The 23,862-nt window shown below is 52.5% G+C and overlaps 1 protein-coding gene across 1 annotated transcript in view; it reads left to right on the top strand.

Moving 5' to 3' along the window:
* GRM4 (glutamate metabotropic receptor 4) overlaps nucleotides 1-5,963 on the top strand; it is a 116,156-nt gene extending 110,193 nt beyond the window's left edge. The window contains exon 11 of the mRNA XM_059400050.1: nucleotides 4,970-5,963. Coding sequence (XP_059256033.1) covers nucleotides 4,970-5,019 — 50 coding nt within the window. The 3' untranslated portion in view covers nucleotides 5,020-5,963. The remainder of the gene's footprint in view (nucleotides 1-4,969) is intronic.
* Nucleotides 5,964-23,862: the final 17,899 nt, after the last annotated feature.

Here is a 23,862-nt window from a genome sequence, read left to right as displayed (position 1 = left end):
GTGGTCAACCCTGCTCACTGAGACCTTGGCTCCCTCCCTGGATATCGTGCAAGTGTCCAAATAGTTTATGTGGCAGCTTCTGCCTCCCCTGCTCTCTGAAAGTCCTGGGTGGGGGGCCTCCCACTGGTGGGGAAGGAGAAGAAGAGCCCCTCCCTCTGGGGAGACTCAGTCCTGGTGGGACCTGGGAGTTAGTACTCAGCTGCTTCCCTCTCATCCTGGGGGAAAGGCCAGAAATGGACATTGTTGATGGCAGCAGGAGGATTATGGGCTAGACTACAGGAGTGTCTGGAGTGCAGGCTCTAAGAGGAGGCCCTGTGTCACTGACAAGGAGGTCAGGAGACCAGGAGACCTAGCCTCCTTTGTTTGTTTTGGCTGGGGCAGCACCTCTCACAGGCTCCCCCACCTCGTGGCCCTGGGGAAACATCTTCCCTCCCTTTCTCATCATGGCTCCCACGTGTTGAGAGACAGCCATCTGTGTAAAGAAGGGAAGTCTCTTCCTACATCCAGACAGGATTTTTCCCTCCCAGAGCCCTCTGCTCTGTTGAGTGCTCTTCACAACAGTCCTGTGAGGCTGGGGTGGGGCTAGAGGTTTGATCCCCAGCTGAGGCCCAGAGAGGGTGAGTGACTCTCCTGAGGTCACACAGCAAGTCGGTGGCTCGCTGGCCCCAGTGTCTTTCCTTTGACCCCAACTTCACATGGTCTTCCTATCTCTGGGGCCCCATTCTCTGTGCAGAACAGAGACATGCCTCCTTCTTTGACATGCTGAAGACCATGTGTTGCCCCCTTGCCCCCATCTTCTGCCAGATGACCTCTGGTTCCAATCCTCCCAGAGCTCCCCTTGGACCTACAGCCCTAGGACTCCCTTCAGGGGCCCCCTGGGGTCTCCGCTCTGAGATGGGAAGGGGCCTTGTCCTCCCAGGATGCCCCACCTCTGGCCTTTTGTGTCTAGATTTGCAGAAACCCCAAATGCAGCCCCTCACCAGACCCTTCTGTCCTGAGCAGGGGCCCCTCCTTGCTCCCCACCCCACACTCCTGCCTTCAGTTTTCCTCCTTCCCATGGAGACTTACCTGTCCCGGGTTCCACCCTCCAGGCCCTACTCCCCTGTTGCAGGCAGGTGTGTTAAATGAGCTCTGCTCCAGGGCTCGTCTGAATGGGGCATGAGCCCTCCAGGGACCATGGGCATTTAACTGGAGATAACACCCTAACCCCAAAGTGTGACCCTCATGGTGCTGTCACTGGCCAGAGGGAACCAGAGGGCAGGGCCTTCCCAGACAGCTTTGATGGCTCCTTACTGACATGGCATCTTCTGTCTCTGTTGAGGTTGGTCCCATGGGGACAGGGTAGAATTCCCACCCCTTCCCACCCCACCCCCCACCAGACAAGGAGGGGAATGGAGGCCCAGGGAAGGGAAACGCAGGGTTCCCAGCAAGGGAACCTTCCTGCAAGGGAAGGACGAGAGCTGTTTGCTCCCTCCGCCCACCTGTGGGAGCCAGAGGCCAGGACCCTTTGTCACCACTGTCCCTTAGCTTGGCGATAGCAGGAGCTATGGGGGTGCTGGGTGGGAGCCCGGTGATTAATTCTGGGGATGCCAGAGTGAGGGGGTATGAGCAGGGAGAGTGGAGAGATGTCACTCCTGTGCAGCAGGGCCATTTTTCACTCTGTCACTGGGAGGCCACGTATCTTTACACAAACAACAGAATAAATAATTCAGGGGCCTGATTGTGGGCAGATTGGGCACAGAGACACAGGGCGATAAATGGGGGCTGTCAGCTCTTGCTTGCCACCACCCAGCTAATTATTATCTCAGGTGGCAGGGCTTGAAAAACAGCAAGGGTCTGTCACGGGCAAGGCATAGGTTTGGGGCCCTTGGCTCCTGCTCTGTGTCCCTCCCTTCGGGTTGAGGATGCCTCTGGAGCATCACTGTCCTCATCCTGTCCTCATTGCTCTAGTTATTTCAGCCCTGCCCCTTTGCCCACCACTTTGCAGGGTTCCCTCCACCTTGTGGCTGAGAGCCACCCAATGTACAGATGAGAAAATTGAGGTGCTGAGAGGTTCAATTTGTCGGAAGGGCTGCTTGGCAGGTGCTGCGACCCACTGTACTGGGGAGGGCAGGACCGGACCCGAAGCCTCCTGGCTCCCAGCCACAGTGGGAGAGTCTCACAGTTAGCTCCCGGTGGGAGGGGCGGGCGGGCAGACTCACTGCTCCCATTTTCCAGATGGTGAGACCGAAGCTGCGCTGAAGGACTCTGGGGCCCCTGGCTTGTAGCTGAGGGCTGAATGCACTTCCAGGTTCTGGAACCCAAGGACTGAATTTTCTATTGGAAACAGCTCTGTTCTTAGAGGGACGGCAGGGCCCAACTGTCCCTAACCTCCCTGCCATTTTCCTCCTTCTGCCTGCGTGGGTGCCCCTGGCTCCAGGGGCCTGTTTCCCTACAGCTGGTGGAGGTTTGGCTGCCCCTACTGCTGTTTTCCTTCACCTCTGAGCCAGGCTGCTGGCGGGTTTGCAGGTTTGGAGACTCCATTTTATCAGTTCACCCAGGGGGTGATGGAGCCCCGGGGAACTGATTCAGCCGCTGCCTCTTTTTCTGATCGTGCTGGAGAGAGTGGGGTGGAGAGTGGGGCCGGGGGAGGCCCGCAGAGAAAGAAGTCTGGGCCAAAGGGCCACTGAGCTCTTTTGTGTTACAGGTGGGGCCTAGGAGGGCGAGGGAGGAGCTGCCGGAGGTCACAGAGGGAGGGGGTCAGAGACTCCTGTCCCCAGAGTTCTGATCTGCACAGCGCCCCTGCCCCCCTTTCAGCACCTCTGCCTTTGTGTCTGGGCTCCTTTGCCCAAGTCTGTCCAGCTCAGGACCCTCCTGGATGCTGTTCCCTCAAAACTGCCCTGTCCATGGTCCTTCTCTCGTGGTCACCAGCACCCTGGAGGCAGACGGGTCATTTTAGAAATGAAGGTGGCAAGTCTTGGCATGCTTTGTAAGCCTCCTTCTGAAGTCATGGCCCCGTTTCCTCCTGCCACCTGTCCGGGGGGAACCTGAGACTTGCAGCTTCCTGGCTGCAGCCCAGCCAAGTGATTGTCCATGTTCTGTTTGCGTATTTCAGCTGACAGGCAGCTGAACTACTGTATAAGGCCACCCTCTCCACTCAGGAGAAAGTTCTTCCTTTAGCTCCCCTGTGTTCCACACCTCATGTTGCCCCGCTGGTCCTACGAGGTACCCCTCTGCTTGCCCCACCCCCCACAAGTTCGCTTCTGGTCACACTTGATGGACCCTCTGGGAGTGGGACCCAGAAATCCTGCCTATGTCGGTGGGCTTCTGGCTATGCTGGTGTAGTGGGTGGGCAGGCCTGGGGACCTGGGTCTCTTCCAGCGGCTCCCAGAAAGGTTGTGCTGAGGCTGATCCCTCTCAGTGACTGCTCTGCCCCCGAAAGGCATAAGAGGGGAAGTATGGGAGAAACAGTTTTAATCAAATGACATGCAAATCAAATGACACACAGCCCTTCCACTCCCACGTCATTAGCAGGAATGTCATCCAGCAGGGAGTGTGGGAAGTATGGTCTTAACTCAGCAGTTGTGGGCCCAGCACATGGGGTAGAGGATCAGAGAGTCCAGCCACACTGCTCCCCCTCTGTGTCCTCCATTCCGGGCTGGACGCCCTGGGTGAGGCTGGCAGGGACGGTCCTTTTCTGGGTGGAGAGGCCCCTGATGGAGTGTTAGGCCAGCTTTGCGCACTAGGGCACCATAACTGTCTCCTGTCCGGCTGCCTCCACGCACCAGCACTTAGCTCCCACCCCACGCAGCAATTCTGACCTTCATGACTCATCACTGAGCTGTCCCCAGCCATGCAGGGAGACCCTGGATCCTGACAGGACAAAACTAAGGGCCTGGCCAGGCTCCTCACCCAACTGGCCTCAGTGCCTCATTTGTCGCAGGAGGGTGGCCCTTATCTGGCTTTGTCACTAGGCTGCCATGAGGTTTGAACCCCACCTGGGTGGAGGGAGGGGAGGTTCATGCTGGAAAGAGACTGTCACCCAGCTGGGTGGGGGGGGGGGGCCCACAAGGGGCTGAGACTGGGAAATGAGGGTACCCAGACACAGAGGCCAGGTCCTGGTGGTGGCTGGCCCTTGCTCAGGGTGCAGATAAGGGAGACTCAAGGCTGGGGTGAGACAGGGACACCTAGAAATGAGAAGGGTAGCCATACTGAGGCCTGATGGGACCTGGAGGTCTTCCATCTTCCTTGAGTGAGGGACTGGGGCTGAGTCAGTCGGAGGGGCCTCCTTGGTCAGCTAGTCAGTGTCTAGCCTCGAGTGGCAGGGCCCAGCCACTGGTTCCATCATTCATTCTCTCTGTCCCGGCTCTCCACTCCCATCCCCTAGGCTGCCAGGCTCTGTCTAATGTCTGTTTTTCGCATGTGCTCTTCCAAGAATGTGTGCTGTGGACCTGAAATCCTTCTGTTGATAATACTTTAAGGCTATATATAATTAATATCACAAATAAAAATGATTCTCCTCAAGTGTGGTGGAGTCGGGAGGTGGCGGGGACTTTGGTGGGGGCAGGGTGTCGGGGGACCCTCCTAGAGCAGTGGGTTGGGGGGGGAGGGCCCATCAAAGGAGGGATCCTAACTAAAACGACAGAGTGAGGAGGGCAGGGCCCTCCAGGGAAGCAGCCTAGCTTCAGCGAAGGTGTGGAGGTGGGAAGGATGTTCAGACAGGGGATGGGTTCAGGGAGCGGGGGAATTTGGTGGGGGTGCGGTTGGGGGGATGAGGCACTAGTTGCGGTGGGGGGAGTGCAGAGTAGGGGAAGGGAAGTGGGGAAGCAATGGGATGGGTGGGGTGGGGCCACCATTCAGTTTGGGGGATGTCAACAGCTTGGTTCAGGGGTCTGGACCTGATGCTGTGGGCAGGGCAGTGACTGTGCAGAAGGGGGGTTTGAAAAAGCCTGCCCCTGATGTCTGGGTACCCCGGTCTCTCTCCTTCCAGCACTGGCCACCAAACAGACCTACGTCACCTACACCAACCATGCAATCTAGCTAGGCCACCAGAGCCGAACAAGAGGAGGAGGACCTGAGACACTTGTGGCTGACGCGTTGGGCCAGGGCCACTCCCAGGGGCCCAGCTGATGTCTTGCCTGCCCGTGGATGCCCACGGACGCGGCTTGGTGCTGAGGACAGCAGAGCCCCCGGCAGTCACTGCTGGGCAGCCTGGGCAAGCCGGGCAGGTGACAGGAGGAGGACAAGAGGCCGGGCCGGCTGCAGGCCACCCCAAGAGCCTGCATCTTGGACCATGGCCCCTCCCAGCCCCCAAATGACAGGGGCTCAGGCTGCGTGGGCCCCAGAGCTGGTTTTCTCTCTCCCTTCGTCTCTGCTGTCGCACTGGTGACTGTCCCAGTCTGTTTCCATCCCTGTCTTTATTTTACCACTGCCTTTTCTGCGTCTGCACCTGTCTGTGTGCTCTGCTTTTCCCTAGCTGCTTTCTTTCTGCCTCTGCCCCCTCTTCCTCCTGCATCCTCCGTCTCCAGGTCTTTCCAGTTTTTTTCTCTTGTGCTCCCCTGGGTCTCCCCTGCAGGTTTCTTTCCAGTCCTCAGCCCCCTCCTCACCTTCATTACATCCAGCCCTTGCTTTCTCCCTGCCACTATCACCCCCATTCACCAAATCTTACATGTCGCAAAATAGAAAAAGAAAAAAAAATCCAAAACGCAAAAAAAGCCAAAACAAAAACCAATCTCAAGAGTGTTGCCAAGTGCCGCATCCTCCCGGTGGCCTCTGTGTGTGTCCCCGTGGCCCGCAGCCTGCCCGCCTGCCCCCCGCCCGTCTGCCGCGTGTCCTGCCCCCGCCTGCCCCCCGCCTGCCCCTCCTGCCGATGACACGGAGCTCAGTGCCTGGGTGTTTGGTGATGGTTATTGATGACAATGTGTAGCGCATGACTGTTTTTATACCGAGAACATTTCTAATAAAAATAAACACATGGTTTTGCACCCTGCCTCCACAGCTGCTGAGGGTCCTGCAGGGGGACCCCTGTCTCAACCTGCAGCGGGAGAGCCTGGAATTGGAAGCAAGGAGAAAATGGGCAATGATGGAGACCGAGGGCTCTAGGGTGGTTAGAAGCTATCTCTGGGGCTGGCATGGAGTGGGAGCACAGGGCAGCCCTGGGCAGGGAGGGACCAGGACTTCACAGCAGATTCCAGAAATCAGCCCCTGGTGGTCCCCTAAGGAAGGAGCATGTTCTATTCCTGTCTCCTGCCCTGCAGCCCCTAAGGTGGTACCGTTTCTGCCTTGCCTCTCCCCTGCCTCACATTCCTCACACTGGGACTCTGACCCCCACCCCGTACTCCAAACCTCTCCTCTTTCCAGCCTGGAACCTCTCTTGAGAAACTGGCTTCCAGGGCTCCCAGGCCCCACAGCCCTCCCCTCCTGCCTGTCCTGTCTCCAGGTTACAGGTGCTAGTATGCTGTGTGTCTGTCGTGAAGACTATCTGCTTAGACCCAAGCTGGGGGTGGGACACAGAGCACCCACTTCGTGAGGATGTCAGCCACTGGCCAGCGGCAGGTGTGTGAGTGTGTGTTCTCAGCAGCTGGTTTCCTTTGCGGGTTGGGAGGTGGGGAGCGGGAAGCATTTGAGGGGCTGGGCCCTGCCAGGGGTAAATTACAGAGCTGGTGACACAATGAGGCCACAGGCAGCAGCTGAAGCCCAGGCTTCCTGAGCCGCACCTTCCTGGGCCCCCCCCTGGGACCCCACGCCCCCTCCCTTCCTGGCCAGCTGACTGAAGTGTGGGGCTGGGAGGTCAAGGGTCTGGAGGGCCCTGGGTGGGGGAGAGCCAGGCTGGGACTGGGTGTGGGAGGTGTGGGTGGAGATAAGGCTGGTGCATAGAATTGTGCCACGGGTAGCACCCCATGGGTGAATCCATCTTACTACTGGGAGACGATGGGTGTCACCCACACCTCTGTTCAGGAAATCAGGTCCCCTGGAGGGTCTGTGAGACTGTGCATAGGTGGAGAGCATCTACCCTATGCTCGTAAGTGTTTGTAAGGAAAGGAGGGGGAAAAGGGAGTTTCTCACTCATTGTCTTGCTTTTGCAGGACAGTTCCTAAGACTGCACCCCAGAAGAGAGCACCCCAGTGCTCTAGCCTAATCAGACAAAACTAGGTTGTCAGACCAAGAGTGTTTGCCAGAAGCTCCCAGGCCATGTGTGTGAGCACGTGTGTGTGAGCACGTGTGTGTGTATGTGTGTGTGCGCGTGCAGATGCACATGTGTGTGTGTGCACACGCCCACATGTGGTGGGGGAGAATCGCCTTCTTTCCAAGGGGCGTACTGCCCCCTCCGCTCCCCTCAGCCCCCAGAATCAGGGGAGGCTCCTAGTGGCCTTTAGACCCATCAGACATTCCTGAGGCTTGGCGTGGTCCAGCCTGCCCCGAACTCTAAGAAGGGCAGGTGGGGAGGAGGCACCCAGGCCCTGCCTTCACAGGGGTACCAGTCAGATGAGACACAGCCCCACCTGTAGGGACTGCCCTTTCTGAGAGAAGAATCACAGCCTCTCCCTCAGGGAGCTTCCAGTCCAATGGGGGAGACACAGCCCCAGCATATTTCTATAGCCTAGAAATGCTGGATATCCCAAAGTAACATCCTTATGAGAATAGGGTGGGTTAAGTGGGGAAGCCTCGGGTGGGGTGTGAATTCCAAGCAGCTACATTGCGGGGAAGGAAGGAGAGGTGTGTAGGCTCTGTGGGTGTGAGGTGGAGGGGAGGGACCAGTTTCCCCAGGACTTCTGGGAGTCAGACCAACTGCAGCAGTGTGGGAGGGCGGGTGCCATGCCTTCACCTAGAAGCCTGGGCTGGGATCCTGCAGCCAGGTGAGCCTGCGCATGAGTGGGGAAGACCCATGGCTGCTCCCCATTGCTCCCTATGCCATGCTATTAACTTACCAGGCTCATAGTGGACACCCCGGAGAGTGGAACGGATAAGTCATACCTTAATAATTTTACACTTCAATAAGATGGGGGGTGGGTTTGCAGTGTACCTGGTTCACCTGGTGGCCCCCAGAGACCTTTGCTCTATAAGAGGGGTGATGGGGTCTCCCCAAGCTCCTAGGGAGAGGCCTAGAGGTACCAGGAGTGGTGGTCCCCAGGACTGCAGTCTCCTCCTCTGTAAGGGGGGGTGTCGGTGAGAAGACATTTTTACCAGCTCCCCAGGTAAAAATGCTATGCAGTGCAGTGGGCCAGGGACATCAGTGGTTTTCAAGCTCTTCCAGCACCACAACTGTTCCTTTAAATCAGCATCGGCATCCCTGGGAACTTGCTAGAAAAGCAAATTATGGGCCCCACCTCAGACCTGCTGAACCAGAAGCTCTGGGGGCAATGTCCGGACGTCTGCTCTGTAGGCCTTCCAGGTCCCTGCAATGCAAGGCTAAGTTGGAGAACCACTGCCTAAAACTAATGGTGTGTGGAAAAGCCAACAGGTGTGGTTGCAATGTGTCAGGGGTGGAGAGCAGTGAGTGGGAGGAGGTGGTGGTGGTGGGTGGAGGTGGTGTTCAGGCCTAGGGGTATTGGGACTGGGGTTTTGGGGTCGGGTGGCAGAGTTCCTGGGATGTCAGACCTTCAGTGCTAAAACCAAGAAAGTCCTGGAAAAATTAGATGGATTGGCTAGCCCGTCAGACCCCTTCTTAACCATGTATATCCAACAGGTTTAAGTACCTACTATAGGCCAGGCCCCAGGTGCACAGTATTGAATGAGACCAATGTAGTGTTGGACCTTGGGGTTTCTGTAGCCAAGAGGGGACGTCCGCCACTCAAGAGCTTTTGGGGCTCAAAGCCAAGATTAGGTTGCTACCAGCCCTGGGCAGGAGGCCACAAAGCTATCCAGTCAGCAGGGCACATAGGTCACCTCTGTGAAACTCCCAGGTCCCTGGGGACTTGGCCTGAGAGGCAAGATACAGGCTTGGGTCTTTTTCAGCTCTGCTGGGGAGTTCCAATGTCTCAACATCTGCTTTTCCATCCTGCCTTCTCAGGCCCCAGAGGCAGAGGCAAAGGGGACCAGAAAGTGACCTGTTAGCACTGTGCCAGGTGTCCCCTGGCCCCCGCCCCTGTGCCATCTTGGCCTCCAGGTCCAGGGAGGGGCCCTTGGGAGCTCACAGAAAGATGCTGAGCCTCCGGAAAGCTGTGGCTCCTCTCTAGCCAGAGGACAGGCCGTGGGCCCTTGCTTTTAGATGTTCTCACTGAGGCCTGAGGCTTCCTCCTCGCAGCCTGGGTTTTCCATCTCCCCACTCAATGTCCAGGGGATTCTGGGACGCTCTCCCTGGCATCTAGAGTTTCTCTCTGCCCCCACCACCTGCCCTGTGCTGCCCTGGTTGCCCAGCCGGGCTTGGCCCTGGCACTCTGAGATTCCCAGGGCTCGGACCTCCCTGCAGACAGCCTGGCACTGTATGGCACATGGTGCCCAGATCTCACTTTGGTTGGCAAAAGCAGCAATTAGCATTTAATGAGGCTTCTTGCTTTATTTTTAGGTAACCTCCAAGGCCCTGCCTGTGTAATTCAGCCCGCCATTGCTCGGCAGATAATTAAAGCATGTCACCATAATTTGCCTTTTTTTTTTTTTTTATAAAGCCCGTAATTATGTTTTTATTGCGAGTGAGGAGGAAGAAAGAGGAGGGAAAGACAACAAAGAGGTGAAACTGGGGCAGGAAATGGGGCTTGGCTCCCTTCACCAGGGTCCTCTACCCCATTGGCAGAACCAGAACCCCCATTCTGGGTGCAACAACCCCTCAGCCTCCTGGGCTTAAGGGTCCACCCAGGGTACTCCCTGCCCAAGACCCAAGCCTCCTTGTTGGCTTGCCTTGCTGGCACTTTTGCAATCCTTCTCTTCCAGGTTTGGTGGAGAGGGCCTTCAAGCTCATCCCCTTTCCTTATAAAACCAGCCCCACTTCCCTTTGGAGCATTCCAGTGGGGAGGAAGGGGGTGGGGCTAAAACCAGAGATAGCCATGAGTTGGTTTCCTGATGCACACAGGCACCTGGAGTGCTTTATGCTATGCTTCTGTTGTATGTTTGAAGATTTCCACAGGAAGTGAAATAAAACTCCCCTCTCAGGAAGGGGAGCCTGGCATCTGGAATCGGCTTTCAGGGGTGTTTGTGACTTGCTGCTCTTTCTCACTATGAGGTGAAGGGCTATCTTTCTTCACCAGGAACTACACAGCAGTCAGTATTTTGATGCTGGTGAGTGGTGGCAGGCCATCTTTCCCGGGCCTCTGAAATCAGATTCTCTGAGCCTGCAGGCCATACTTGGAATGGGAAAGGCAGCTGCTCACATCAGGGAGCCCATTGCCCCCAAGCATTTTCCCACCTGCCACCGAGGCCGCTGAAAATTCTACCGGTAAAGCCTCAGGCTCATGGCCCAAGGGGTGTTCATCCAAAACACATCAACTTGTTGGCAATCTTACTGGACAGGTATCAGACACCAGGTGGCCTGGGAGTGTGGAACAGGGGACAGGTAAGTTGTGAAAGAACATGCAGATTATCCTAACTCAAGTAGCAAGTGGTCCCTCCACCATTTTCTGAACACCACACCACGTTTGTGTGGTTTGTTCATCGTCTTCAATCTCCCATAAGAGTGCCAGCCCCACTGGGGCAGGGATTTTTGAAACAGTTTGATCACAGCAGAACCCCCAGGGCCTAGAACAGTACCTGACACACAGCAGGCATATAATGAATATTTGTGCAATGAATGAATTGGGCGGGAAGAGCTGGAGACCCAGGGGGAGTCTTATTAGTTGTATCCTGGCCTCCACAATCCCCAGTGCTTGCCTCTATCTCTGAGTCTCTGCCCTGAGTTGAGTGGTCATTTCTTCATTGTACTGCCCAAGGTTTTCCCTAGAGGCCTGAGGTGAGCGAGGATGTAGCACGCTGGTGACTGGGTAGGGAGGTGGCCACCCCCACGACCTACTCAGGGTGACAGGCACCTTGGAGCTGGAATGGGGAGACCTGGATTCTGGGTAAGGCTCTGCTGCTAATGCACACTGTGCCCTTGGGCAAGTTGCTTCCCCTCTCTGGGCCTCAGTTTCTTCATCCATGAAATGAGACATTGAGCTCTGAGCCCTCCCAGCCTGGGTAGGGAGCCAGCATTCCAGCAGTACAGGAAGGGGAGGTGCCTGCAAAGAAGAGTCTTTTGGGGCATGTTGCTATGGCAACTGTGCACACACCAAGGGGTGGGGGAGGGGCTTGCTATGCAAATCAGGCCCTTACTTTGGCGTCCCCAGTCTTGGTTGTCTGTGAGTGATCTGAGGAGTTATTGTTAAGATTCATGGGCAGGAGAAGAGGATGGAGAAGTGGTGGAGGTTGTTCGGGGAGCAGGTCAAGTGGGGGGGAGGGGCGCTCCCAGCCCTGCACTCTACCACAGTGTGGTGTGCTTACCTGTGAAACAACACAGCAGCAGAGGAAGAAACTGAAGCCCAGAGGGTCAAGAAGTTCATCCAGATTTGAGAGGCCCTGGACAGCCCCTCCTCACCGACATCCTGGTCAACCTAGGACATTAGGGAGGCACGATTTTAAGAGGGTCCCGGTAAACCGCTCCCCGGTAAACACCATCCCTTCTGCGGAAACACTTGGGAAAGCAGGCAGCAGAGCTGGGAGGGAACCATCCCGGCTTTGGTCTAGGCCAAGTCCTGACTCAGGCGCCTGAGACACTCAGCCCTCTGACCCTGGGTCTCTGCATCTGTGAAACATAGGTAATAGCATCTACTGAAGACTATCTCCAGCCTCCAAAATGTCATACAGTAGGTCAGGAGAGGCCTCGCGCCTGCCCTGCTGCCTTGGCTGCCTCAGCCTCCAAGACCCCGCTCGCCCTCCTCTCCGGTTTAGGACTTTTCTTCCCCCCATTCCTCAAATGCTGCGGTTCCCTCCGGGGCTCCAGGCCCCTGTCCACGCATTCTTCTCTTCTCCTACCTCAAAACTCCCGTGATCTCTCCTACCTAACCTCACGGCCTCAGTGCTTACACAATATTCCGTATCTCCCCCGACATTTCCCAGCTTCCCTTGCAGGTGGGCTGGGGTCTCGTGACAGTTCTGACCAATGAGCTGTGGGGAGCGACCACGCCCATCCCTCCTGGGGCGCAGGTGTTCCTGGGCAGGCATCTCTATCTCTTGCTGTGGCGGCTGTGGACGTCGCCGTTTGAGATGGTGGCATATAAGATGGAGGGCACCTGGGTCTCAGAATTACTGGTCGGAGCATTTCCTCTGCCGACCGGCTGTGAACTTCGTATGAAGAAGAAATAAGCTTTTTTGTTAAGATGCTGAGATTTCAGGATTTATTTGTTTGTAAGTTCTAGCTTTTCCTGTTCTGACTAATGTATCATCAGGCAACTGCCAAATTTATATCTCTCTCTCAGCCACCAAACCTCCTTCTGTGCTCCCTGCTCGTTACTCAGAATCATCCATGGTGGAAGCCGTAGCCTCTCCTAAATGTGTTCCCCTCCCACGTCCCCCATTTTGGTGATCCAGCAGCCTCCCAAGCCAAAAACCCCGCCCCTTGCCCTGCACCTCTCTTCGCACCTCAGGTCGGTGGCTCAGTCTCCACCATTCTCCCTGCAGCCTCTGGACTTCATGCCCTCACAACTTGTCGCCCTGGACGGTGGGCACAGCCCCCCGGAGCTCCCCCAGCTTCCAGCCTTCATCTCGGTTCCTTAAGCATGTTGTTCCCTACCTTCTGGCTCATGTCCTTCCTGGGAGAAATCTGCCATCATCCTGATCTTTGTCCTTTCATATATAGAGTCACTTTCCTCTGGCTGCTTTGAAGGTTTTATCACTGGTTTTAAGCAATTTGATCATGACCTGGCTTGGTATGGGATTTCTTCATGGTTCTTGTGCTTGGGTTTTGAGGAGCTTCTGGGAACTCTGGGTTTTTATGGTTTTCATATTTAGGAAGTTGTTGGCCATTATTTCTTCAAAACTGTTTCTGTCCTGTCCTCTATCTTCTCTCCTTTGGGGACTTCTATACACATGTATTAGGTGTCAAGTTGTCCAATAATTCAGTGATGCCCTATTCTTTCATTTTGGGTCTTTTTTCTCTTTGTGTTTCATTTTGTATGTTATTACTTTGTCTTCAAGTTCACTAAGCATTTTTTCCTGCGGTATCCAGCTGCTGTTAATTGTTTCTCGTGCATTTTTCATCTCAGTATGTAGCTTTCATCTCTAGAGGTCTGAGTAGGTCTTTTTCATACCTTCGATGTCTCTAGTTAAATGGTCATTTTCCTCTGGCTTCCTGAACATGTGGAATACAGTTAAAATAACTGGATATCCTTGTCTACTGATGCCATGTCATTTATGGGTTGGTTTTAATTGATTGATTGATATTCTCATTAAGGGCTGCATATTCTTCCTTCTTTGTGTACCTGATCATCCTTTTTAAGAAGATTTATTTATTTATTTTAGAGAGCAAGAGAGTGAACGTGGGGAGGGGCAGAGGGAGAAGGAGAGAGAGAATCCTCAAGCAGACTTCCTACTGAGTGTGGTGCTCAGTCCCAGGACCCTGAGATTATGACTTGAGTGAAATCAAGAGTCAGCTTGACCAACTGAGCCACTCAGGACTTCCATATCGGATGCCAGGTATTATGAATTTTCTCTCATAGAGTGCTGGTTATTTTTGTATACATATAAATATTCTTGAGCTTTGTCCGGAAAGGTGGTTAAGTGACTTGGAAATGGTTCAATTCTTTTAGGTCTTCCTTTCAACCTGTGTTAGGGAGGACCAGAGCGGCCGTTAGGGCTCTTTCTTCCCCACTATGAGGAAAACCTCTAGGCTTCCTGCTCTGGCTGGTGGGGTATGCATAATCCTGGGATCGTTCCCTCTAAGCAGCTTCAGTGTGGTTCCGGCTGGAACCTCATTTCTCTGCAGCTGACCTCTGGAGGGAGGATTCTTTGGGATTCTCTCTATGTAGCCCTCTCCTCTCTGACTTGTGAACTGTACCCACCTCGGTCTCTCTGTCTCCCCAAACACAGGAAACTCCAGGCTCTGCCTGGGTCCTCTCTCCTCAGGCCAGAGCCTGGAAGCTCTCTCTGGACGTTTGGGGGACAATTGCTGGGCTCTCCTCATTTGTTCTCACTTCTCAGGGACCACTGTTATTTGTTGCTTGATGTCCAATGTTTGAGAAACAGGGTTTCATGTATTTCATGCATTTTATTGCTGTTCCAGACAGGAGGGTAAATCTGGGCCCTGCCACTTCATTTTGGTTGAAAGTGGAAGTTTCCTCCCGTCTTCCTAAGATGCAGACAGGCCTAGGCTGTTTCCTGCTCATTTTTGTCAGAGGTTCCTGGGTGATATTGGCCTAATACAGGAATGGCTAATTCAGTCCCAGGCACTACTCTGAGTAAACATGCGTCAGGTTATTTCATCTTTGCAACGACTGTGTGAGGAGAGCTCTCGTTTTGTTGCCATTTTACAGATGGAGACACTGAGGCTCAGAGAGGCTTGCTCAGGGGCACACAGCCAGGAGGCGGTGGAGCTGGGATTGGAACCCAGGTGGCCCAGCTCTGGTGCTTGCCCTTAGCCTCCAATCTGTACTGCTTCTCTAAAAACCTGATGTTCTTGCTTCCTTCAGTTTTTTCTTGAGCACTGCCACATGCCCAGGTTCGCTGCTAGTTACCAGAGATGTGGAGCAACTAGCTGGAAGAAATAGTTATGAACCAAGGGGGAAATGGAGGGGAGGTCCATGCCCAGAGCTCAGGGGCTCTGAGTCCATTTCCTGAAGGAGTAGCCCCTGAGCCTGTCCCAGAAGGATGAGAGGTCTGTAAGCTGGAAACAGGAAAGACTGTTCCAAGGATGAGCAAAGGGATAGAGGTGATAAATAACATGATATTTGGGAGGAGGAGCCGAGTGGGGACATTGGGAAGATGGGGATGAACACTGTAAGTGTGAGATGAATCTGGAGAAGTGAGGAAGCGTCAGGGGAGGAGGGCCTTGTAGGGTCTGGCAAGTGGCCTGGACTTTCTTCTGAAGAGGGAGTGATCTGTTCAGAACTGCAGAGTGGGAAGGCCATTCTATGGATGATGGTTTAGAAGGGCCTGGCCTGGAGGCTGGGAGACCTGTGTGGAGGCCACTGCCTTGGGCCTGGTGAGGGGTGAGCACCTGGAGAAAAGTGAGGAGCTGCAGCGGAAAGATTTGGTTGGATGCAGAGGATAGGTGAGGGGAGTGGCTGAGGCTGGCTTGGATGATTGCATGGTGGAACTGCTGGAAGGGAAGAGTGACAACTTGTGTTTCTCGCACTATAAGAAGCAGGCATGCATGCCACTTACCACTTTCCCCTTCCTTCTGCCTGGGATGCAGATATGATGGCAGGAGCTGGAGGAGCCATCTTGAACTCAGAGACTGGAACCAAGGTCAAGGAACGGCAGGGCTACATTATAGCCTAGGAGCCCCCCAGCTCTGGACTGTTTGTGTGGGAGAACCCAACTTCTGCCTTCAAGCCATTATATTTTACAGTCTCTGTAAGAGCAGCTTAGCTTGTTCTTGAACTAATGCACCTATATTCTGCCGATTCTCCATCATGTTGTTTTGACTTTCCTACCCTTGACTTAACCTTTCCCTATATTGGTCCTGGTACCAGGGGAGCCATTCCTTCTGCCACCTCCACCTGCACTTGCTCGGACAATGGGCACCATCAAGTTAAGATTCTACCCTGGTATTTCTTTATCTGGGACAAGTGTTTTCTTGACTACTTCTGTATCCAGGACCGCAAGCTTCTCAGGGGCTGGCCATGTCTTATTCCTCTTTGTGTGGCCAGTGCCCCCTTCTAGGGGAAACTATATCAATGCATGGTGGCAGAATGGTTCTGAGAAGTGAGTGTGGAGAGCACATCATGGGGCTGTTAGGAAATTCAGTGAGCCCACTGTGATAGTCAAGTAGGCTAGGTTCTGCTGTGTAACAAACAACTGCAAATTCTCAGGGGCTTAAAACCACAAAGATTTTGTGCCTTGCTTGTAGGTCACAGGGAGAGGGTGCTGCTCCCATCACAGTTACTCAGGGAGCACAGATGCTGGAGGCTCACTCCTCATCTGCATACAGGCTTTCTTAGCAGGAAAGGAGCACATGCAAAATTTGCATACCAGCTCTTACATGCTTCCACCTGAAAGTGATGCAATCCTTTCTGCTCATAGGGTGTCAGCCAAAGAAGGTTCCAGAACTCTATATTACTCCAAGGGGATGAGGATTTATAATCCTGTGTACCCAGTAGGAGAAGAGAACTGGACACATTGGTTAGCAGTGGTGATGTCTGCCACAGTCAGTTATGTAACAGGTCTGGTACAGTATTGAGAACATAGTGCAGTGATGAACCACGGTATGATTTTGCTCCCTAGCCATTCATTGTTCAACACGTATTTCACTGTATAGCGTGATGAAAGACAGTTAATATTCCTTGTCTCATGGAGCTCATGGTCAAGTGGGGGAAGAGGGGCAGACATTTCTCAAATCACACTCATATATAAGTAATTACAGTTTGTAGTAAGTCCTCTGAAAACAAAGAACAGGGTCCCATGGAAGAGAATAATGGTGTGTGTATGTGTGTGTGTGTGTGTGTGTGTGTGTGTGTATGTGTGTGTCTGCCCTTATTAAATTGGAGAGTCAGGTAAGTCCTCTCTGAGGAGGTTGCCTTTGAGAGGAGACTCAAGAGAAAGGAAGTCAGGGGACAAGGGTGTGGGAAGAACTTTCTGGGCAAAGGGAACAACATGTGCAAAGGCATTGAGGTGGTAAGTGTGTGTGATGAGGAGGCTGAGTCTGGTGCAGAGTGACTTGGGAGGATTATGAAGGAAGTGAGGCTAGAGAGGCCCAGGACTTGGTAGCATGCTGCCAGAAGGCTTCTGGAAAGATTTAACCAGGATGGGGCCTGACATGCACTTTAGATGACTTCTGAAATGTTTGTACATCCAGGGCTTAGGCCACAGCTTCCTTTGCATCTCTAACTGACCCTCCCCCCCCAACCTCCCTGCCAGTGGCTCTCATCAGGTCCTGTGGCTTTGACTCCCAGATTTGCATCTTTAGCTCAGTTCTTGCACCTGAACTCTACCCATGTGGCCCCCTGCCTACTCCTCAGCTCTGCCAGTGTAAAGAAGGGAGAAGTTTTTCTCCACCCTCTTACGGTCCCTGGCTGGGTCTGAAAATTAAAACAAAGACAGATTAACAAGAGAAAAGTATGCAGACTTATTTAATGTAAGTTTTATATGATGCAGGAGTCTTCATAAAGAAATGAAGGCCTTGGTGCCTGGGTGGCTCAGTCGATTAAGTGTCTGCCCTCAGCTCAGGTCATGATCCCAGTGTCCTGGGATTGAGCCCTGCATCAGGCTCCCTGCTCAGCAGGGAGTCTGCTTCTCCCTCTTCCTCTTCTTCTGTGTTTGCCCTCCCTCCCTCTCTGTTTCTCAAATACATAAATGAAATCTTAAAAAAGGAAATGAAGACCCAAAGAGAAGTCAGACCTGAGTATTTTTATGCCAGATTTGATGAAGAGTGGGCAGTCCTGTAGAAATAGGATGGGTTAGAGTGTGTGAGGGAAGTGTAGCAAACCATGGGAACGTAACATGCCTGTTTGTTGGGATTCTTCTCTCACTGCTTTGTCTTCACAGATAAGGAAGCTCCTTTCCTCCAGGTATAGGGAAGCTGCCTCTTACCTGAAAGTTTTATGACCTGTTCACGGGAGAAAGCTGTTTCCTCAAACCCATTCAATTTAAAACCTCCAAGAGGCCAGGGTGCCATATTTTAGGATACTGTGTCCTGAACCCCCTTACCAGACACCTCCACCTTAGTGTGGGTGGATCCAGACTTTTGAACACCCATCAACCTGCTCCTCCCTCCTCTCTCCTCTCAATAAAAGACCCCATCATCCTCATGGATGGACAAACACTGGGAAGGAAGTCTTGGGCTCAACTTTGACCCCTAATCCCCATCCTTCATCCAGTATGTTAGCAGATCCTGTTGGCTGGCCTTTAGGATGTCTCTGAGTCTAGCTGCTTCTTGCTGGGTACAAACCTCCATGATCCTTGGGATGGGTCATTTAGACTCCCTCGTAAATGGCCCTCAGGGTCAGATCTTGACCACTTACTTTGTTCCCCAAGCTGCGGCCAGAGGGATGTTGGGAAAAAAGAAGTCGGATTTTTTTCCCACTCCTGCTTGAAACCCTCCAGGTGTCCCCACCTCAGACCTCTGGCCAAGCCTGGGAGACTCAGGAGGTGAGCCTTGATGCTTCTCCTGCCCCATCTTCTCCCTCCCTTCCTTCTTCTCTCCCTTCCTCCCTCACTTTCCTCTTTCCCTCCCCTTTTTCACTCTTCCCAGTGCTTCAGGTTCTGGTCTTCCACCATGGAACTTTCTTCTTTCTAATTCTGGTGAGCGTCACTGAACTGAGCTGTCTTCACGGAGACATATTTCCGCATTGCCCCTCAACATCACACCCATCCCTACCGGCCAGCCCATTTCATTTTTCCTCACAGACCTCATCCCTCCCGGGCATCACACAATATCCTGATTTTGTCTCTTTCCCAGGGGAGAACAAAAGCATTGAGTGGGCAGGGACTCTACTCTGTTTTCTATGAAACTTCTAATGCCTGAAAGAGTGCCCAACACATGGAAAATGTTCTAGAAATACCTGTTGAATGAATGAATGTCGGGAATGACCTTGGAATTCAAGGTACTGCTGCGGGAACAGAGACCTTGTTTTGTTTTATCAAGAAGAGGCAGGGTTGCGTGGAGTTTGGGTTTTCGGAGGTGGAGAACTAATGGCTTTGGAACAGGCTTCATTTGCTTTCCCCTCATCCCAGGCTGGGCCCTGCGGTTACAAACAAACAAGAGCCCACCCCTATTTGTTCTCAGAGGAAACTATAAAGTCACCACAAATTGGAGTGTGGCTGTTGCAGTTTATGAGGTTAAGTGCGCTAAGCTGTGTAAATTGGGAGCATTTCTAGCCTGGCTGTGCCCTCAAAGCATTAGAGAACCATTTTCCCTAAATGCGTGTTTGGGGAACTCAGCTAAACTGTAGCTTTCCCCAACATAGTGTCATGTTGAAGTTGAATAATCCAACTATGGGAAATCTACGTGCAGTTACTATGACTGCCTTGCCTGGGCCGAAAAACCTGGCCTCATTCATTCATTCATTCATTCATCTGTTCGATAAGTCCATACTGAGCGCCTCCTTTGGGCCAGGCACTGGACACCAGAGTGGACAAGGCCAACACAGACTCCAAGGTCAGGGTGAACATTCCTGCTGTGGGAACTGCTTGGGCTGGGGCTGGGAGGAAGAAAGGGTACTCTCTGTGGATCAGGAGGCTGTGGGTCAGGGAAGTGAAGAGACCTGGAGATCTGGGGAGGGGGGAGGTTGTAGGAATCAGGCCTCAACTTTATGGAATCAGGCAAGGGCCATGAGGGTAGGATTTAAGAGTTTTGTGAGCCCCAAGAGTCAATGCTACTGGTGGGCACATTACATCACCTCAGGACTCTTTTCATGGTCTCCCAAGCCTGCAGTAACATTCTCGGGGCTTCCAGGTACACACAGGTGCAGGGAGAGGGGGGAAAATAGAGAAGGTGGTTACCAGACAACAAGAGGTGACTGGAACAGCAAATGTTAGAGGGATGGATGCAGGTAAGAGTGACAAATGGATATACAGGACACCCAGAAATGCTTCATAAAATAGACAACGATCCTTTCACAGGAATGAATGAAGGGAAAAGCTTTAGAGTGTCGAACAAAAAGAGGGTGCTGGAAGCCTGGGTGTTAGGGAGCTCCAAAGCTGCAGGGAGACCTCAGGTCATTTGCACATATAGCCCCATGAGCTAGATTAGAGTTTCTCAGTAGCAGCACTGTTGACATTTTGGGCTGGATTATTTTATTTTTTTGTTGGGGTAGGGACTGTCCTGTGTGTTGTAGAATGTTCAGCAACAACCTTGGCCTCTACCCAAGAGATACCCATAGCACAACCTCCAGTCGTGACCACCAGAAATGTCTCCTGAGGGACCAGAGTTGTACAGGTCCAGAAATAAAGGCCTAGGGGAGAAAGGAAACAAACTGCAGGCACTTACTGAAGGGAGTTGTAATTGAGATGCTGTGAAAAACCAGGCAGGGCTTTCAAAGGCTGCACTTGGGTGAAAGGATAGAGGGGTGGAAAATCCATCCAGTGGCAAAGAGAAATGGTAAGAATAATTGTCTATTTCTGCATTGTCTATTTCTACAAAGGGTAGAAAGAAAAGACTTTACATTTGTAAACCTACACAGGGGTATAGTGTAAACATTTGCTTTATCTATGTGTTCTAGGAAACTCCCAAGTGGTGAAATTAACCCCAGGTATGTTGGTAGTACCTAGGACACCTAATAGAAGCAAACGCAAATTCTCGAGGGACAGACACACCCTAGACTCCTGCTGTACAGAATTCTGAGGGCTGGCGCTCAACCAAGCTTGAGTTTACAATACAAAATTACAAAGCACATGAGGAATCTCACGAGTGAGTCAATGAAGATAACAAATGGTAGAATTAGCCTTCAAAACTCAAGATATTGAGATGATAAGATTCAGGATATATATTTTTTTAAAGATTTTTATTTATCTGACATACAGAGATCACAAGCAGACAGAGAGGCAGGCAGAGAGAGAAGGAGGGGAAGCAGGCTCCCTGCTGAGCAGAGAGCCCAATGCAGGGCTAGATCCCAGGATCCTGGGATCACGACCCGAGACGAAGGCAGAGTCTTTAACCCACTGAGCCACCCAGGCACCCGCAGATTCAGAATATTAAAAAAAAAAAAAAAGAAGAAGAAGAAGAAGAAGAAGAAGCTTGTTTAAAATGTTTAGAGAAATAAAGATGCTACCAGGAAAACCAGGCAAATACGACATTGAACAAAGACTCAGAAGTGAAAGTGGTAATGCTGAAATGTAAACCCAATGTTTGGTTAAACAACAGATTAGATACCATTGAAGAGACAGTGAACTGGGAAAATGATTTGAAGAAATTTTTGGCCATAATGCAGCACACAGAAAATATGAGCAAGTGGGAAAAAGACACAGGCTATAGAATGTGGAATTTAACAAATATCATCTAGGAATTCCTGCAGAGACAGTTGAGAGAATTGGGGAAGGCAATATTTAACAAATATGCTGATTAGGGATTTTCCAGAAATGATTAAAACAAACAAACAAACACTGGGAAGGAAGCATTAAGAATTCAAGCATAGTAAATAAGGAGAATCCCAGACCTAGAAACATTGTAGTACAACCACAGAACTCCAAAGAGAAGACCTTAAAAGCAGCTAGATAGGAAAAGTCAGATCACAAATGGCCCAGGGTGGAACTGTGGGGTGTGAACACTTGGCCTTGGGTCCCTCAGAGATTACCTTGGGAAAGGGTAGCTCAGGAGAAATGCTGGACTGCTGTCATCATGAAGGGGTGGGGCCTCAGATCCTTACGGTTCTAATATTAAAAGAAATATAATCTCAGTATCCCCTTAGCCAGGGCCTGGTGGTTGCACAGCCCAGGATGTGGGTGTGTGTGTGGGGGGGCACACTCAGTCGCTTGGCCTGTAGGCTGCAGGAGAGGGGAGAGGGCCACCTTTGGAACACTGCCTGGACACAGCCCAGAGAGGACAGCAAACAGGAGGACTATGAGTTGGGGTTATCTGAAGTGGCTCTGGGAATTGACTGCCCTGCCTCCAGGCTTGTTTGGGGCCAGTGTCCTCAAGGGACTCTGGAGGACGGGGTGGGGGTGGGGGTGGGGGGGTGGAGGAGTGGGGCTGGGGTGGGGAGAGTGAAGGGGTGTGGGGTTGGGTGGTGTTCATCTTGCCAATCCACAAAGGCACAGTGGAGGAAGCATGAGAATGGTGGTTGGGGGAAAGGTGGGGGGGTTGCCGGAAACCAGGGGAAGGTAGAGAGGCTCAGAAGATTGAGGGGAAACCCAGGGACTACCTCTATTTCTTCTACACACACACACACACACACACAAACACACACATACCTCTTCTCTATTCTTGCTATGAATTTCTCACCAAACAAGCTTCATTAATCGTCTAATAACCAGATTAATTAAGAACATTGAAAGTAAACAGCAAGAAGGTAATTTGCTTCTGATTACTGTGTAATTGTAGGAGGATGAACTCATTTGCATATGCAAAGAAGGCTCCCTACGCAGCGAATGACAATAGAGAGAAGGTAGCTGTGTATCTGACCTACACCCTCCATCTCTCCCCACAGCTTCCTGCCTCCTCCAGCCCCTCCTAAGCCTTTCTAGGAAGCTGCCTGAGAGACCAACCTGCCAACCAGGACCCTACTCCCCAAGACCGCCGGCTCAGGCCGCTCCTGCAGCTCCTTTCCCTCTCAACTCAGATTTTCTTAACTTCAAAATGGGCTCGCACACCCGCACTCTGCAGTGTTTAAAACGACAACAACTAAGAGCAAGCGAGGGAGAGCATTTTATAAATTGCAGAGCGCTAGGTCAAATCTCGCTGGGCATTATTTTTTACCTGACCCCGGGATGGGTTGAGTGCGTGTCTTCAAATATCCCTTAGAATCCTGCCTCATCCAGGAAGCCTTCCCGGATTGTGCCCTTCCCAGGAACTGGCTTTCCTCTGGGGCCTCAAATTGCTAGTTTCTCTAGAAGCTCTGGCCCACAACTCCTGCTAAATCCCCAGTACCCTGGGGGCTGGAGAGGAGTAAGGACCCCCAGAGTACCCTCTCCCCCACTGAGGCTAAACTCAGGCTTGGGGGTACCCCATGCTGCGGTGTCTCTGGTCTCTCAGAGCCTCAGACGCCAAATTGTCTTCTGATGGCGGGCCCCCCTCTCTCCTGAACTCAATTTGCGTTTTCAAAGCAGCTAATAGACGCATTAAAAAATCCATTTTCAGGATTGAATCTGACTGGAGCAAGATCAATGCGCAGAGGCCCCCCTCCTCCCTCCTTCTCTCCCCCACCCCGCCCCCGCATCGCCATGGATACCGTGTTAGCCACCGCACCCCGCTCTCCTCCAGCCCGCCCCTCTGCTCCCCCACATCCAGCGCCCAGGCCCCACCCCCGCTGTCGTGGCTCGTCCACATTCGGCGCGGGTTAGCTCACCTGCACCCACCACACAACCTCTTCCGAAAGACTATGTGTGTGTGTGTGTGTGTGTGTGTGTGTGTGTGTGTGTCTGTGTGTCTGTGTGTCTGCAAGAGGCGGCTGGTTCATCAACTGAACCGCACCCCAAAACTTGATTTCAACATGCTACCAGCTGCGATAATTGCCTAGCCTTAGGAAACCGGCAGCCTTGCCTCTGAGAGTCTGCAACCGTCTTGTGGAAGGTTCCCATTCTGCCTGCCCCCTCTGGCTCTGAGACCTTGGGCAGACCACTTACCCCTCTGTCCTCATTCATTTCCTCCTCCATAAGAGCAATACTGATTCCTTCCGTGCAAGGTTGGGGTGAGGGTGAGGATAAGGAGGAACCGTGCTTGTGATGGCAGATTGATAGACTTTCGACCCTGAGCTGCTTTGGGGAGACACACTGTGCCTGTTTACACGCACAAGGGGAGAAGGCCCACAGCAGCATTGGGGGTCCGCCAGACTGTGATCTCGAGCTCTTTCTGCTGTAGTCTGTGGCCTGTTGCACACCGGACAATGGTGTGCCCTTTCATATGCATGGATTGCTCAGTGATGAAAGGGGGGACCCACATTATACCATGGTGGATATTGGAAAATAGGTCAGCTAGCTTGGCTGTTTGGGTCTGAATCCTGTCTTCCCCACTTAAAGCTGTGTGATCTTGGGAATATTCACATCTCCGTGTGTTGGCTCATGGGGAAATGACCAGAATAATTGTACTGACCTCATAGTGCTATTGTAGAGAATAACCCATCCAACTACAGAAAGTTTTAGGACGGGGTGAGTCTTCAAGAAGTGTCAGAT

This window comes from Mustela nigripes, chromosome 5 (assembly GCF_022355385.1).
Source record: "Mustela nigripes isolate SB6536 chromosome 5, MUSNIG.SB6536, whole genome shotgun sequence".
Lineage (NCBI taxonomy): Eukaryota > Metazoa > Chordata > Mammalia > Carnivora > Mustelidae > Mustela > Mustela nigripes.
This window is presented reverse-complemented; position numbering and strand designations above follow the sequence as displayed.